This window comes from Heteronotia binoei, chromosome 11, assembly GCF_032191835.1.
Source record: "Heteronotia binoei isolate CCM8104 ecotype False Entrance Well chromosome 11, APGP_CSIRO_Hbin_v1, whole genome shotgun sequence".
Lineage (NCBI taxonomy): Eukaryota > Metazoa > Chordata > Lepidosauria > Squamata > Gekkonidae > Heteronotia > Heteronotia binoei.
In genome coordinates, this window is record NC_083233.1 from 52,839,162 (window position 1) to 52,856,329 (window position 17,168).

Below are 17,168 nucleotides of genomic sequence, written 5' to 3' on the forward strand. Positions count from 1 at the left end.
CAACAGCTGTTTTGAAAAAACAAAATGGAGTCTTTGTCAAGGGCTGGGAGTAATTTTCTTCATAAAATTAATCCTGGAATGGCTATGCCTATTTCCTTTTTCTTCAATCCCAACAAACTTCTTATTGCTAGCAAATAGTGTGTGTTTCTGCCGGTCTCCTGCAGGTGTTATCCTGTAGCATCTAAACTGTATCACATATTTGAAATATATACACAAAGAGGGGTTTTTTCCCCAACTACAATATACTACAATGTACATTACAATATAATGGAAAATTTAAAAACCTCATAAAATATCTAAATTCTCCCCCCACCACCACGCCTGTGGAAGAAAGCCAGGGAAATGCCAGATGTTATAAAAGATGGCTACTGAATGCAAAAGGCTTCTTGAACGAAAAAGCTATATTAATACAATGACATATTTATTTCCAAAAGGAGGCTCTTTTAGCACAGCTCTGGAGTTTGCAAACTAAATTATTCATATCCTGCAAATGCTTAAAAAGCAGGAAGCAGCATCTAAGAGTCAGGCCTGGCAGGGAGGGAGGCTGGCTCTAACAGACTTGCCATCCCACTAGAAAGAAAGAAAAATGACCCTTCCACTCAGTCCATTAGAAGAAAAAGAAGAATTGCAGATTTCTACCCCGCCCTTCTCTCTGAATCAGAGACTCAGAGTGGCTTACAATCTCCTATATCTTCTTCCCCCACAACAGATACCCTGTGAAGTGGGTAGGGCTGAGAGGACTCTCTTAGCAGCTGCCCTTTCAAGGACAACCTCTGCCAGAGCTATGGCTGACCCAACACCATGCTAGCAGGTGCAGGTGGAGGAGAGGGGAATCAAACCTGGTTCTCCCAGATAAGAGTCCACGCACTTAACCACTACACCAAACTGGCTCTCTTGGGCTTTTGTTTTGTTTTCAGCCCACTGGCCAGACAAGCAGCGGGCCAAGCCTCTCTTGGTGTTCTTTATTCAGACAGTTTTCATACAAGGTTTGCCAGCTCTGGGTTGGGAAATTCCTGGAGACTTGAGGTTGGAGCTTGGAGATGTTGGGATTTGAGGGGTGGAGAAGGATGCTCAGAAAGGATGCGATGCCACAGAGTTTACACTCCAAAGCAGCCATTTTCTCTAGGGGAACTGAGCTCTGTAATCTGGAGATCACTTGTAACTCCAGGAGATCTCCAGGCTCCACCTAGAGTTTGCCAGCCCTACCCCATCACTCAGAAAGTCAGTAAATGGTGTTACATTCCTTTAGCGTACCCTTCAATGGTCCCTATCTACCAGGAAGAAATCCTCTTTCCTGTCAGTTCACTGCCCTTATTTTGCCCTTAGTTTTTGCCCTCTCAGAATTAAATTTGGGGTGGGAGAGAGAGCTGTACCTCCTCTTTAGTCCGTATGTTTGCAATGTACACTACAAATATTACAGCCCTTGTAGCGAGGTTGCAAGCGTCATTATCAGGAAATGGTTTGAAAACTTTTCACTGCCACTAGAATGCTGTATGCACATTTTGGGGGATCCTGATATAACCTAAGAAAAAATGACTGTTCGTTGAAATATGGGAAATAATTAGAATGGTGCGCTGCAAGTCTCAGGAAATTAGAAACTGGGAAACATTCTGGCACTCTGCATTGTTATATTGCACATGAATTAATACTATGATGCATGATTTCTAGGGCATTAAGATCAGCAGGTAAGAACCTTCTGGTGGTCCTCGGCCCAAAAAATATCTGGCTGGTCTCACCCAGGGTCTTTGCCCTGGCCCCAGTCTGATGGAACGCCCTGCTGAATGACATCTATGCCCTGGCTGATCTATTAAAGTTTTGCAGAGCATATAAGGCAGAGATGTTCTGCCAAACCTTTGGTTGAGGCCAGCAACAGTTTTTACACCTGCCTGGCACTGTACCCCCCCCCCACACACAAACACACACTGAATGCTGGCATTGCCATCTTATTTCTTAAATGTTTACTGTTTCTAAATGTTCAAATGTTGCATTTTTATGGTTTTAACTTGTTTCATATTGTATATTGCACAGAATAAAATTGTTGTGAACCTGAGCAAGCAGGGAAGGGCAGTTAAAAAAAATCTAAATAAAATTATTATGTAGCTGTAAAATTATTTATGTTTGTACTTTACTATTTTACTCAAAAATACACTACAGCCCTACACAATGCACACCCTGCCATTTCATACACAACTGCAGAATAAATGGATACAGCAGGCAGGAAAGAGACTCCTGCTCTGACTCCTGAAAGTCTTTGCTGGGTTATTGTCTTGACAGTCTTTCAGATGCCACCGGACTTCTGTTTTATTTTTGCCATCACCATGGAATCGAGGGGTGGGAAGAGCTCCGCTGCTGAGTATTGTAAGAATTCAGATCTCTCCTGTTGTCATCGGTGAAGAGCCGGAGGGTTCATTAGCCTCCTGCATGGGGAAAGGGACCCTTGTTTTTCCTCTCCTCATCATTTCCTCCTCAGGCCTTTTAAACGTCTGTAAGGAGATACAGTGAGCACTGCCAGTGGTGAGCTAAGTTTCTGCAGGTGAAACCAAAAAGGTTAGCTCTGCAAGGTTCCACAGCACACACCTTGGCACGAAAACACCCTCTGAGCTGTGGAGTCTTGCGAGCAAAAATTCTACTTCATGAGCTACTGGCATTAAAATTGTGAGCTACTGCATAGATTAGTTTGCTCTGGTGCCATTTTTCCTGAGCTAAGACAAAAATGTGTGCACTGGGACCTAAAACACTGTGGCCGTTTTCGCACTAGCGTTTGCTCCGGCGTAGCGCCCCATTTACCTCCGGATCTTCTCTTGGATTTTGCACATGTTGCTCCGGCGCTGCGCTTTGCTCCAGCGCTTCAGGGATTTTACGCCGGAGTATGTTTTTCAGCAAGTTGCCGGAGTTTCCGAAAACCTCCGGATCCACTCCGGATCCACTCAGCGGAGTTTCCTGTGCGAAATCCATCCACGCCGGATCGACTGCTTTGGGGGCGTCACCCTCTCCCTTTCCGTCCTCCCACCCCATCCACCCGCTTGGCCAATCATCAGCCTTTCGCGGCGCTTCCCCAAAGTGCCGGCACGGCCATTTATTTTTTTTAAACTTCACAGTTTTGCGTAATAGCGATATTTCGAAATTAACAAATAGAAAAAAAAAACCCTCCTGGAATAGCCTCAATTGGCACTTCAATTGGTTTCGTTAGAATTTTTTTTTATTATTGACTTTAGTTGCGTTATTCCGCTGTTGCGTTATCTCAATAATGCGAAAACGACCATTGTTGGGGGGGGGGGGAATGTAGTGCCGGTGCGGGCCAAAGCGTCCATGTGTCTGTGTTTTAAAAAGGGAATGCCTCCCTCAGCTGTGCCACCAGGATTTCTGGACCTGCACAAAATCGCCATGTATAAAATGGGAAGTTGGAGTCCTGCATTCTTCTCCCTGGCTACATTCCGCTCGGTTAGAAAGTAGACGCGAGCGAGCTCCTCACACGCGCCACAGAAGGGGAAGGAGAGAATGGAGCGGGGGGGGGGGGAGCTCTGGCAGCAGGAATCAGTCAGGTCCCCGTTGCAAGCGCCAGCCGGGGAGGGGAAAGAGAGCGGAGGAAATTTGGGGGGGGGGGGGGGATCTAGTGCTTCAGAATTTGGGGGGGGGGGAATCTAGTGCTAGGATTCTCCACTGTGAATGCTTCCGTTAATACATAAAGGGCTGTGGAGGATTCTACAGCTGCAGCCAATCCATAAGCAGCAGCAGCACACGTGATGCGGTTTGTCCAAGAAAAGAAGGGGAGGGAACAGCTCGATGTTACGTTAGTACGTTAGTACGTCATTACGCAACCAGACTTGCGCTTAAAAAAAAAATGATTGACAGGGCATCGGACTCAAGCCGATGCCAGTGGGAAAACGATTTGAGCCGTGGCTTCAGGGAAGGCGACTCCGCAAAGAGTCACTAGTGGGAAAACGAGAAAAATGATCCGGACATAATTGCGCCGCGGAAAAAGGGGAGCAAACGCTAAGTGCGAAAACGGCCTGTGAGTTGGCTCACACTAAGCTAAGAGGAAACACTGCTTGGCACACTCTTTGTACCGAACATCCTCATGCACAGCTTCATCACTTCATACATCAAGATACTTATCTCTGTTGCTTTAGCTCAAGGGTATTTTCCTAGCACACACACTTGCACTCTATATGATACCAGCAGCCAGATAGTCCCAGCAGTCCCCACATACATACATGGCCCCTCCTGGCGATGACCCTTCCATGCATTTCAGTGGCTAAGCAACTAATGTGGTCATGAAGGATTCAGATCCATCCCATGCTGTAATATATATTACAGCATCCTGAAGTAGACGATTGGGTCAGGGAGAAAACTGAAGGTGCGTTCCTGGAGAATGATGCATGTCCTGCACACGTAGCTTCACTAGCAACCTGTTTTAAGTTCTGAGCATGCCCCAGCAGTGGCTGCAAGCCACGCTAGCATAATGATTTATGTCACCACCTGCCTAGATACAAAAAGGATATAGGCTGGAAACACACCCGTTATGAAATGGCAAACAGACTGTGAAGCGGATTGCATTAACAGCAGTTTAATTTCAAGTGGCATCACTAGAATAGGCACGGAACTGGTCTCTCATTGAATTAGCCCCAAGCCACTGAAAACAGAAGGTTGTGCTAGCAAATCAGAAGGTAATGTGTGAATGGAGGGTAATCTGCAGGTGTGTAGGAAAACAGTTCCAAATCTAGACCCTGAAAATCTCAGGTTTAAAAAAAAAATCTGGTCCTAAAACTGATAATGTTGGTCAGTACATGGGTAACGCCTGCTGAAAGAAGCCAGAAAAATCATTGTATATGACTGCTAATGGTGGTGGATGTTTCTGTTTCCCACACAAGTCCTTTCCCCATCACCAGCAAAGCAAAAATATCTCTCCTGCAAAATAGTAAAAATGGCAGAATTATACAAAGGCCCATGTAATTTATCCAGGTGACAGAATCCAATTTTGTTTGGTGTGTAATTGCACGTTGCCTTAGGTCAGAATTTAATTCTAATTACTGAGCACACAGATCCCTCCCAGGCACACTTAACCCCAGTCCATCTGATTTTAGAAACTGAAGTTCTGTGCCAGATGCTTCCTGTATCTCTGAAGTGTCCCTCTGTGTGTAAGTCACCCAGTTTCCCCATCAATGCAGGACTATAAGCATAAAGGACTGGCTTGCCATAGTTATCAGGCCAAAATTCCTAAACAGGGAAGGAAGTCCGTAGTAGAACTGAGGGTTCAAACACCAGTTGCTCAGGGGCCTGGTCTGCCATACTGGCTGTCTTACAGACATCAGAGTAAGGAAGAAATGGCAGCTTTGGAGAGCAGACTGAATAGCACCACACCCCTGAGTTCCCTCCTGTCCCTAAACTCCACCTTCTCCAGGTACCACCGCCCAGTTTCCAGGAATTTCCCAAGCCAAAGTTGGCAACCCTGGCCAGATTTCTTACCCGATACAGAGCGACCCAGTCCCAGGAGCTGCGGTGGTAAGCTGAAGAGGTCTTATACCAGATGAAGGCTTGATCTGGCTTTGTCCATTCATCCGAGACCTGAATCTCCACCAGGGGCACATCAGCCCTGGAAGCAAACTGCCCAAGAGAGATATGAAGAAAGGATATTATAAGAATGAGAGACCACAGTCTCTGCCCATTCAGACAATATGCAACTGCTTGAGAAAGAGGTCAATTACTGCTTGTCCTCTTGGACTGGCATGGTGTGGGGGGGGGGCAAGCCAATTAGAAGATGTCAGCACAGGATGGACTATGGCAGAACCAGGCCCCACAGTGAAGGCTCTGGTGCTAGCAGTGAGGGGAGAAGATGTTAAAATTGTATTTGTCAACAATGTAAGCCTCTTCAAGAACCTGGTCAAGTTTAAAAGGTTCCGTATAATTACCAACAATTGGTAATTTGATAATAGAGGGCATATTTAGAGGTCTCACATTATCCAAGGCCCTATACTATAGCTTAAGTAGCTTTTGCATAAATCCAGTTTTGCCCACCACTGAGCTATAGTTCCTCTCCTAATTGGCACACCTAAGAGAGTCCACAGATCTCTCCAGAAGAACACTGGTCTGAGCTCTGAACTCACTTGCACAGCAAAAATGGAGACCACGGGCTTGTGGTCGCTCACTGTGTACTCCATGTGGCTGCAATAGCACAGCTGGGTCACAGAGAGGATACCGCAGCTGGACCTCCCAGGAAGCGACGAGATGCTGGAGCCTTTGATCTTCCACAGGATGCGGTCTGTCCAAGCTGGCTTCCGTTTCTTGGCACTGTAAGACACCCAAGGGGACAAGTCTATTGTCAAGAGGCTGAGATCCTCCAAACAGGGCTGATTAACTGTTATGGCAATTACACACCAAGGGAGGGTTCCCCAAACTCCTGAGAACTCAAGAACATTTTTCCCCTGAATAAAAATTGCAGGCACCCTTCATGGTTACCCCCAATAATGTTTAATTAGTGCAATGGTACTCATTCAGTGGCTCAGGAGCCACAAGAGGCTCTTTGACATGCTCTTCTAAGCAATGCAGCACTTGCCCCATGTTTCAGGGAAGTGGGCAAGGCACTTGTGGGGCTTCTGGTTAGCAATTGGTTCCTACCATAAAACAGCTGCCACCAGAGGAAGAGGCAAGCTGCAAGCCGACCCGAGGTGGAAGTAAAAGTGCCTCTTCTGGTTGATGGTAATCAGGGCTTTTTTGTAGCAGGAACTCCTTTGCATATTAGGCAACACCCCTCTTTTGTAGCGCCAATCCTCCAAGAGTTTACAGGGCTCTTATTACAGGGCCTACTGTAAGCTCTTGAAGGATTGGCTACATCAGGGGTTTGTGCTACAAAAAAAGTCCTATATGAATGTAGCTCTCCATGAACCATGGAGTGAGCGCTGTTGAATAACAGAAGGATTCAGCCACTGTCAGGGGAGCCACACCTATGCCACTATCTTGGAGGTGCCTCCAAAGTGGACGGCAACCAAGTCCACAGCATTGATTCAGGCATAAATGCAACCTTGTTTGACAGAAGGTAAAATTCTGTCCTGTCTCTGTATCAAGAGCAATTGAATTGCTCAAGCACATCTTATGTAGAGACCTGTCAAAATTACCCCCAAGTAGAGACTGATTGGAAGGACGTGAAGCCAGAGCATAGAATCATACAGAGATGCAACAGGCAACCTCCTATGTGGGTGGGTACTTTGGACTCCTAGGAGCCTTTCATTTAATTACTGTAGTTTTCGTGGTATGTTAACAGATCTCTTGGGGCACACAGTTTGAGAATGACTGCCACAGGCCAGAACCACACACACTAACTTTTGCACCAGAGTGGTAAGTCAAAATGCAGCAAAAAAGAGGCACCACTTCTGACAGCTTTGCAGAGCACTATGGGCAGTCTTGGGGTCAGAAGCATTAATGGTTGCCAACAGGTCTTGAAAAAAATGCCTTGTGGAGCTTGGAAGTAAATGCATTTCCTTAATGTACAGCTCACCTTTCTTGTTAAGACTCAAGACAGATAATAAAATCTAGGAAATAATTCAGTCAGACAGTAAAACATCCCATAAGCAAACAAAGAAAGAAAATCTATCTAAAGGATAACATCACCAAGTAAAATAACATCCCATTAAGCTTTTATTAAAGGGACAGGGCATTTTTTCCCCAGACCTGTTGGCAATCTTATGGGCACTTCAGAAGGAAGCTCAGGATTGCCCAACCAACTCCACTCTGTCTTCGCCTAGATGACTGGCACCTTGAGATGTGGAAAGGAAGATACCTCTATGGTGTGCATGCCTCTGTGGTCAGTATGCCTTTGTGGTGTGTACAGAAGAATGTATTGATTTCGTTTCAGTGTCTACTGACAGATGCATTCATTTCATGCATGCATGCATATGAACAGCCCAAGGGCCCTCTGAAAACACAGCTCCCCTTGCAGCCCAGTCTTACACCTCATACCTGGTGTCATACATGTTGGTGCCCACATCAAACTTAAAGGTTGGGGGGAAGTTCAAGGGTCCTTCTTGGAAACCTTTCAGGATGGGCCACGTACTCTTTGCAATGTTCAGCTGCATGGGCAAAAGAGAGGGAGGGAGCATGAAGGCATGGTCACAGCATACTTAGGGGGCCAGTTTGTCTCACAACCATCCAGTGGCCGGGGGGGAGGGGAAGGTGATAGCACATAACGCATCATGGTCAGTGCATAACAATAGATCCAGAGGAGTTAGCTGTGTAAGTCCATTGCTGCAAAATAATAAAGAGTCCAGTAATACCTTTAAAGGCTAACAATTTTTATTGTAGCATAAGCTTTTGAGAAACACCGGTCTCTGATAAAGAGAGCTGTGTTTCTCAAAAGCTTATGCTACAATAAAATTTGTTAATGCATAATAAGCCTCTTCTCATGGCTGTGGGGCAATGCAGAGGCTCCGAGAATGTGCTTGCACCATCTAATGTTGAACATAGGCAGCGTGTTGTGTGTGCTATACAGAGCACAGAAGTGCCATAGACTCTACAAGATGGCTTGCTATGTGAACTAGAGGGATAAGACACAGGGAAAGACTTCCACATTCTGGAAGGTCTATCAGCAGACAATAGCCACTACAGCTGAACTGCATTTCCATGTACAAAAGCAGTAAACCTCAGAGTCTCAAATACTAACCAGAAGCAAACAAGTGAAAGCATCAGCTTTCTGTGTCCCAGGACATGGTTGGAAGGCACAAGCCATCGATGTTACTGGAACTAAGCTGGTTTGGTTCTAGTCAATGCAATATGTCCTGGGGAAACCCCTGCCCACACATGCTAGATCCATGGAGGAAGGATGCTGCTCTAGAAAGACAAAAACCATTGGTCTGACCCCAACTGGGCAGTTCTTGTGTTCTTCCACAAGAAAAATGTTCATATTCCTGTTCTCACATCACTGACTTGGGGAATCAATCCCCTCCCCCTAGTAGGAGCCAGAACTATCAAGACCAATGAAATGATGAACCTGATAACTAATTGGGCTAGTGGAGCTTTGCTGGACATGAACATCACAGGGCACTTGAGAAGGCATGTGGGATAGACTAGGACTTGGAATAATACTTCATTTTGCAAGAATGCCGGCCTCCACCTTTCTCCTCCCATCCCCTAAGAGCAGAACATAGGAATAACTACACATGGCATATTAGTGCCTGGCTTGCCCTTCATGCCTCATTGACTTTAACGTACTAGTTAGTCATTGCCTTCCTAAGAGGGGAACCACATTCAGGTCTTCCCCTGCCCACTAAAGCACATTGCTGTGCAAAACTGTTCTCTGCTCCACAGAAAATTGGTTCAGAGCCAAGGTGACAGAATCATAAAATATAGTAGGGATGTGAAGGAAACCTTTGGGAAAGATCTGAATCACTTTCTGGGAGCAGATGTGAGACTTGTTTTATACACTTCTCTTAGATTTCCAGACAGCTTTGAGCAAAAAGATGCTAGAGTGAAACCTCGCAAAATGCAAGATCAGCTGGGGAGAAAATGACAACGTACCCCACTAATCTTAGATTAAGGATGCTGCTTCCTCTTTTCTGATGCAGATAAAAAAAATGGACCACTTATGCAACATACTTTATCTCAGTCAGCCTATGGTTGTATTTTTCATGTACTTGCAGAAAAGATTAAGCGAACTTAAAACTACATCTGCACACAGACATCAGCCACAGCAGCTGGACACAGATGTTACTTCAGCCCAGGTGCCGTTGGTCACAGCCAATTCCACAGAGATCGCTTTTAGGTAGTGCCAATCTCATATCCCCCACCATGAAGTCTGGGGACATCAGTTCAGACACTCTGGGTCCTCACTTCACTCCCTCTACCAGGGCTCTTTTTTTTTTCTTTTTGAGCAGGAATGCAGTTCCAGCTGGCTAGGCATCATGGGTGTGGCCTAATATGCAAATAAGTTCCTGCTGGGCTCTACTATCTCCAACAAGGTGGACATAAGCTCTTGGCCTGGCAGTCAGTCACTCGCCCACAGTAAATTACTGGTTTTGAGCAGACTAATTCCTGAACGGTCCTTAAATGCATTTTCACTCTATATGCAAACACACATCCTAGCAGATTCAGATCTGGTTTCCCTGGCAGTTCCCTGCAAGAGGTGCCCCAGTTCTGCCTTCGCCCAGGACAGCAGATATAGCATGGACACAGAGCAGGACAGTGATGGCTTTAGATTATTTTGGCACCAAGGCAGGATATCCAATGCAGCTTGTCCATTTAATTTCCCCCTGTGAACTAAGTTAGACAGAGAAACTAGCTCAAGGTCAGCCAGTATGCTTCAGGGCTGAGTAGCGGATTTGGACTCAGATCTGACATGTTCTAGTCCCCAGAGAGAAGCCATTTATAATACCTTTTATTTGGATCAACCAAAATAACACATCATGCAAGCTTTGGAGTTCTTCAGAACTCTTCATCACATGTGTGGGACTGAGGAAGAGGTTAAGATTATTAGCCAACAGTTGCATACAGCAGTTTTCCAGAAACTGTGGGCCTGTGGCTCATGCTCATGCTTCGAAAGTAGGAGGCCAAAAGAAAAATCAGACATCTTTTCCCTAGTGAGGACCTTGGGCATTCTCACATCACACTAAGCGGCAGATGTACCAGCTTCCCTTCCTTTTGCATGTGCTTTTAAAGATGCAGAATTTCTATCAGGGATAGGAGAAGATGACAGTCTAATTGTATGGATTCCTTACTTGTTGTCAGTGTCTGCTCTTGATATACCGAAAGTTTCAGAAATAAGGGGTCTGATGGATAAGACACCAAACCCAGAATGTAATGTCTTGAGTTCCATCCATTTACAGACTAAAACCACCCTTCCTGTTCTTCCCTGCAGATCTTCTCATCCTCATGCAAATAATTCAGGGCATTTTGAAACACTGGCTATGTAGGCTTTTGTGACAGGCCTTTTCTTGAAACTGAAAGAACCCATCTTGCCTCTCTGATGAAATCTGGAGAGCCTCCTTGGTTTTGAGAAGTAAACTTTCTCCTTAGTTACAAGATGTTCTTAAGGCAACAAGAATAAAGGCTTTGAATCACCACTGTGAGGTATATTTTGTATTATGCATGAGTACAAATGTCACTGAAGCAAGAGGTCTAATAAAACAATAAAGAGGATTTATTTGCATACTGGTTATGCAGTGAGTTCTCTCTAAACCTTGTAGGTCTGCTCATCACCAGAGACACCTCATGAGTCATGACTCTGTCCTCTCCCAGAGATAGAGTTAAACCACTCTGCCACACTACTAAGCAGAGCTACTCACAAAGCTGTCAGCTTCCTTGAAGAGACAATTCCCCTCTCCTCTCTGCACTGCCTCTCGCAGGCAGGCCTCAACCCCTGTCCAGAAGAAGACTGGATGCTGGAGCAGCACTCCTATAAGCTACAATGTGAAAACAGTGGAGTGGCTGTTCTACCTGTCAGGAGCAGGACAGCCTACTGTCCATCACAATCTTCTACAAGTACCACAACTGTTACTGCTTTACTATATATATACACAGAGAGAGATGCACAAAGCCCCCACCTGGTCTTTCTCCCAGAGCTGGTGAAGGATGTTGTTGTCAATGGCATATTTCACAAAGCGGATGTCCAAGCTCTCAATGCGGAAGTTTAGATCCCCAAACCAGAAGACAACACTATTTGAGAGAAAGAGAACATAAGGTGATGCTTGCTAGCTTCATTTCTTCAGCCTGTTAGCAGGAAAGAAAGACAAGTTCTGTTAAAGCCATGAAAGGTATCTGGAGCCTCTGTGATCAGTAGCAGTCTATCATAACATGCCAGGTGAAGCGGTGGGGGGGGGGGGACAGAAAAGAGGTGTTGTGGACTTTGGGCTCTGCTTGTGGGCAACTTAACTAAATGGAGCCTCCATGTTCAGATGCAGCATACCTCTGCGACAAACACTGAGAGAAGTCTGATGCTGGCATGCCTTCCAGCTGACAGCAGCTGGAAGCAAGATGCTGGCCTGATCCAGACAAGCCATGAGGACATCCAAGAGGGCCCTACTGCTGAGATTGTCAACTAGTCCAAGTTGGCCAGAAGAACCAGCTGATGGGAACAAAGAGGTGCATAGCCAGAAATGCTCTATTGTACAGGGAAGGCAGCTTGTAAATCAGTGGGGAACAGCAGAAACGTCAGTTCAAAAAAGCTTACTGTTAATTTGGTAGACTGAATTGGCTTTAGGGCTGGGTACCCAGGTACTCATCAGGGCCCGAGGTTCCAGGGTGGCCTCTAAAAGATATTCTGTTTGTGAGACGATGACTGTCTGTCTGGGATAGCACTACTTGACTGAACCATTTAAATATTTTGCAGACATCTAACCACAGTGGCAGCAGTGAGGAAATAGAACAGGGCAGCCCTGAATTCTTTCTCAGTAGGAAAGAATAAGAAGAGCTTGAATTAAACAACCTATTAGTAATCCCCGGGGCCAAGGGAGGCGAAATTGAAGGCTACTAGAGAAAGAGCCTTCTCTACTGCGGCCTCCCACTGGTGGAACCAACTCCCAGACAATGTTAGAGCATTGCGGGACCTTGCCCAGTTCTGCAAGGCCTGCAAAACAACACTATTTTGAATGGCCTTCAACCAAAATGTGTAGATGCCAAATATCAATGAAGAATGGCACGATGTTAGCACCAAACTGTTGTTTTAAAACTGCACTAATAATTTTAAATTGTAACCTGTTTTAACTTTTAATGGACTTGTGATTGTGATTGTTTTTATTGTTTTATTGTTGACATATGATGTTGTTAGCAGCCCTGAGCCTGCTTTGGTGGGAAGGGAAGGATATAAATAGAAAGAAAGAAAGAAAGAAAGAAAGAAAGGAAAGAAAGAAAGAAAGAAAGAAAGAAAGAAAGAAAGAAAGGAAGAAAGGAAGAAAGGAAGAAAGGAAGAAAGGAAGAAAGGAAGAAAGGAAGAAAGGAAGAAAGGAAGAAAGAAAGAAAGAAAGAAAGAAAGAAAGAAAGAAAGAAAGAAAGAAAGAAAGAAAGAAAGAAAGAAAGAAAGAAAGAAAGAAAGAAAGAAAGAAAGAAAGAAAGAAAGAAAGAAAGAAAGAAAGAAAGAAAGAAAGAAAGAAAGAAAGAAAGAAAGAAAGAAAGATGAGGGAAGAGAAAGGATGCCAGGCCAAGAACACTTCTGGAGTAGAGCATATCTTCCAAAAGAACCTTCTTCAGGCCTGAAAACACTGTTTTCCCATCTCAGGTACTGAGATATTTAGGTGAACTGACAAAAGGAAACAGTTCTTTAGTCAATGAGTGATTAAATTGTGGAATTCATTGTCAGTGGAGGTAGTGGTAGCCACAAGCGTGGCTTTAAATGGGGAGTAACAGATCCATCAAGCCTTTATGAGGAGAGGTCCATCAACAGCTAAATTTCACAATGACTGACCCTACATAGACAGAGGAATAAATCTTTGAATACCAGTGCAAGGAGGCAACATCATTTTCTCAATTGCTATCACTCTGTTTCCCCTAGCGGGGACCCAAAGCAGCTTACAATATTCTCCCCTTCTCCATTTTATCATCACAACAACCCTATGAGGTAGGTTAGGCTGAGAGTGTGTGACAGGTCCAAGGTCGCTCAGTGAGCTTCCATGGCAGAGTGAGGATTAAAACCTGGGTCACTCAGAACCTAGACTGGCAGTCTAACATCAGGGGAAGGCTTCAGTCTATATGCCCTGTTGTTGGCCCACCAGAGTAACTGGTTGGCCACTGTGTGAAACAGGTTGCTGGACTGGATGGACACTGGTCTGATCTGGCAGGATCTATCCTTAAGATCCTGGAACATATTTACTTGTAAGTAAATCCTGCAGCTGTTCCTTTCAATCTTGTTTGTTTTATATCTGCTTCTGATTCTCTGCTGTGCACCCACTTTGGCCATCCCATTCCTGAGTCAACACTTAAATATAAATTCTTGGAATCTTGTATGTGTGAGACAGACAGAGAGAGAGAAGTGAGAAAGTACATTTGCAATATTAGTGATTGCTTGTTAATTTTGTGTGATCATAAAATAGCAATTACTCAATTACAATCATGAAAAGGAAAAGGAATGAGCAATCACTTTTGATTGAAAGAGAAATGCATAATTAAAGTTCCCCTTCCACAGGAACACTGATTTACTTAGGAATGTCATGGTCACTGCAAGTGAACAGAAAGTTGCTACTTAAGCAGCAACAACTCGAAAGTAATTAAGATGATATGTCTATAAAACAAAGCAGCAGAATGTAATGGGGCAGTAGCCCTGAAAAACCTCAATAGCACTTTTGCTGTCCACAATAAAGAGGCTGGGCCTTTATTGCATTTAATTCCCCCCCCCCCCCCCCGGAATACAATAGCATCATCTGGATTCTCTTTTAAAATTAAGTAAATGAAGAAATGCATATTCTACATTAAGATACTGTTGTGGAAATAATCCAAGAGCCAGCTTCAACTTCCCCATATCTATCCCCTGCAAGGCACTTTGGGTGGGAGACACTATCCAAGCATTTCACCTTATACTTCTGTCACTGAAAGGGCTAGGGGCTTGTATTTTGATTAAGCCAAGGATTAAGACCTGATCTTTGCGTCCAGGATTTTGGTGAACGATATCGCCGTAGAAGCGGTACCATGGTCGGATAACCTAGCCCTTAAGGCCCGTATGGGGACGCTGCCCCAACCCTGTATGGGCGGAGAGCCTATTTTGGCTCGCCATCGGGGCCTGATGGACCCGGAACGGTTCCAAACGGCCCTGAGGGATCCCTGGCCCACTGGCAATTCCCTCGATGACCTGGTGGAAATCTGGCAGGGCCAGTTGTCCAGGGCTATCGACGAAATTGCACCCCGGCGTCCTCTACGCCCTCGTACGAAGCTGGCTCCATGGTATACCTTGGAGCTGCGCCAGCTGAAACAAGGGCTCAGACGACTAGAGAGGCAGTGGAGGCATACTCGGGACGAAGCAACGAGAACATCCTACAGAACGTTTATGAAGTCTTATGAGATGGCAGTCAAGGCTGCAAAGAAAGATTACTTTGCAACCAAGATTGCATCTGCAAACTCGCGCCCAGCACAATTATTTAGAATAATTGGGGATCTTATAACTTTGCCACAAGGCAAACCAAATGTTAGAGAATTAGAAATAGGCTGTGAGGCATTTGCGAGATATTTTGCAGATAAAATCTCGTTGCTCCGCCAAGACCTGCCTACCACTTTGGATACAGTGAGTGAAATTGAGGCTCCGTGCCTGTCTTCGGGTTTAGTGCTGGACCACTTCGACCCGCTCAGCCTGGAGGAAGTCGACAGAATCCTCTCTGCTGCTCGCCCGACAACATGCGATCTGGACCCTTGCCCCTCTTGGCTGATTAAATCTTGCCAGGGGGAGCTTAGGTCCCTCCTAGAGGGGCATTTTCCAACACCTCTGAAAGAGGCCTTGGTCCGCCCTCTCTTGAAAAAAGCTACAGCAGACCCGGCCGAATTGGCGAACTAGCGTCCGGTGTCTAATTTACCGTTTTTAGGTAAAATTATTGAGAGGGCCGTGGCGTTGCAGCTACAGAGGTTTCTGGATGACGCTTCTATCCTAGACCCATGTCAGTCTGGCTTCCGGCCGGGCCATGGGACGGAGACGGTGTTGGTCGCCTTGGTAGATGACCTCCAACGGCAACTGGATCGAGGCAGCGTTGCGGTGCTGATGCTGTTAGACCTGTCGGCTGCATTTGATACAGTTGACCATCGGCTACTGACACGCCGCCTCGCGACATTGGGGTTGAGGGGTCGGCCTTGCAATGGCTTTCCTCCTTTCTCCTGGGTCGGGGACAGAGGGTGGCTATTGGGGGTGAGCGGTCCTGGAGGCGCACACTAGATTGTGGGGTGCCTCAGGGAGCAGTGCTCTCCCCGATGTTGTTCAACATCTATATGCGCCCCCTTGCCCAGATTGCCCGGCGGTTTGGGCTGGGTTGCCATCAATATGCAGATGACACCCAGCTCTATCTACTAATGGACGGCTGGCCCGACCCCGCCCCAGGGAATCTCAACCGGGCCTTACAGGCTGTTGCGACATGGCTCAGGCTGAGTGGGCTGAAGCTGAACCCAGCGAAGACAGAGGTCCTTTGCGTGGGTCGCGGCGCTCTGGGAAGGGAAATAGCTCTCCCGGCCTTCAATGGTGCGCTATTGAAAGCAGCGCACCAGGTAAAGAGCCTGAGTGTTTTACTGGAGCCTTCATTATCGATGGAGGCCCAGATAGCAGCCACCGCCAAGTCAGCATTCTTCCATCTGAAGCGGGCAAGGCAGTTGGCCCCTTTCCTTGAACGCCGGGACCTCGCAACAGTGATCCACGCAACGGTCACCTCAAGATTAGACTACTGTAACGCCCTCTACTTGGGGCTACCTCTGTGCCGGACTCTAAGACTGCAGCTAGTACAGAACGCGGCAGCCAGGCTGTTGTTGGGACTCCCAAAACAGGAACATATACGGCCGGGGCTACGTGAACTGCACTGGCTGCCGATTATATACCGGGTCCAGTACAAAGTGTTGGTCATTACCTTTAAAGCCTTATATGGCCGAGGACCTGCCTACCTGAGGGACCGCCTTTCCCCATATGAACCCCAGAGAGCACTGAGGTCAACGGGGAAAAACCTAATGACCATCCCTGGGCCGAAGGAGATTAAATATCAGAATACTAGAGCACGGGCATTTTCAATCGCGGCCCCTACCCTGTGGAATCGACTCCCCGAGGAGGTGCGGGCCCTGCGGAACCTTGATCAGTTCCGCAGGGCCTGCAAGACCACCCTTTTTAAACTTGCACACTTGGACTGCTAAGAAGATCGGTAATTAAAGATCCGCTAACGCGGTTTGAAGACCTATACCGCTGAATAACTGTACTTATTGGATTGGTTTTAATGTTATTAAGTTTAATGCTTTAATGTTTTATACTGTTAAATCTAAGGTTTTTATCTACTACTGTATGTTTTTATAAAATGTTGTTAGCCGCCCTGAGCCTGCCGAGGTGGGGAGGGCGGGATATAAATTTTAAAAAAAAAAAGGAAACAACACAATGCACATAAAGCTCAGTTTTTTCTTCTCTCTTTCCTACAGCTCCTGCCTTTCCCCCTCCATTTTTCTAATACCTCTTTCAGCCCAGAAAAGTCTACTTTCTGCACAGTCCATCTACTCGGTGACTGACAACAGACTTTCTAAGTGGC

At 45.9% G+C, this 17,168-nt stretch overlaps 1 protein-coding gene across 2 annotated transcripts in view; it reads right to left on the reverse strand.

The window, feature by feature from the left end:
* The window catches only part of INPP5J (inositol polyphosphate-5-phosphatase J), a 59,312-nt gene that overhangs the window by 5,094 nt on the left and 37,050 nt on the right, over positions 1 to 17,168 (reverse strand). For both annotated transcript variants that reach the window (XM_060249226.1, XM_060249225.1), the window contains exons 7-10: positions 11,529 to 11,640; positions 7,954 to 8,063; positions 6,105 to 6,288; positions 5,467 to 5,604 (exon numbers count right to left, since the gene is read on the reverse strand). In XM_060249226.1, coding sequence (XP_060105209.1) covers positions 5,467 to 5,604; positions 6,105 to 6,288; positions 7,954 to 8,063; positions 11,529 to 11,640 — 544 coding nt within the window. The remainder of the gene's footprint in view (positions 1 to 5,466; positions 5,605 to 6,104; positions 6,289 to 7,953; positions 8,064 to 11,528; positions 11,641 to 17,168) is intronic.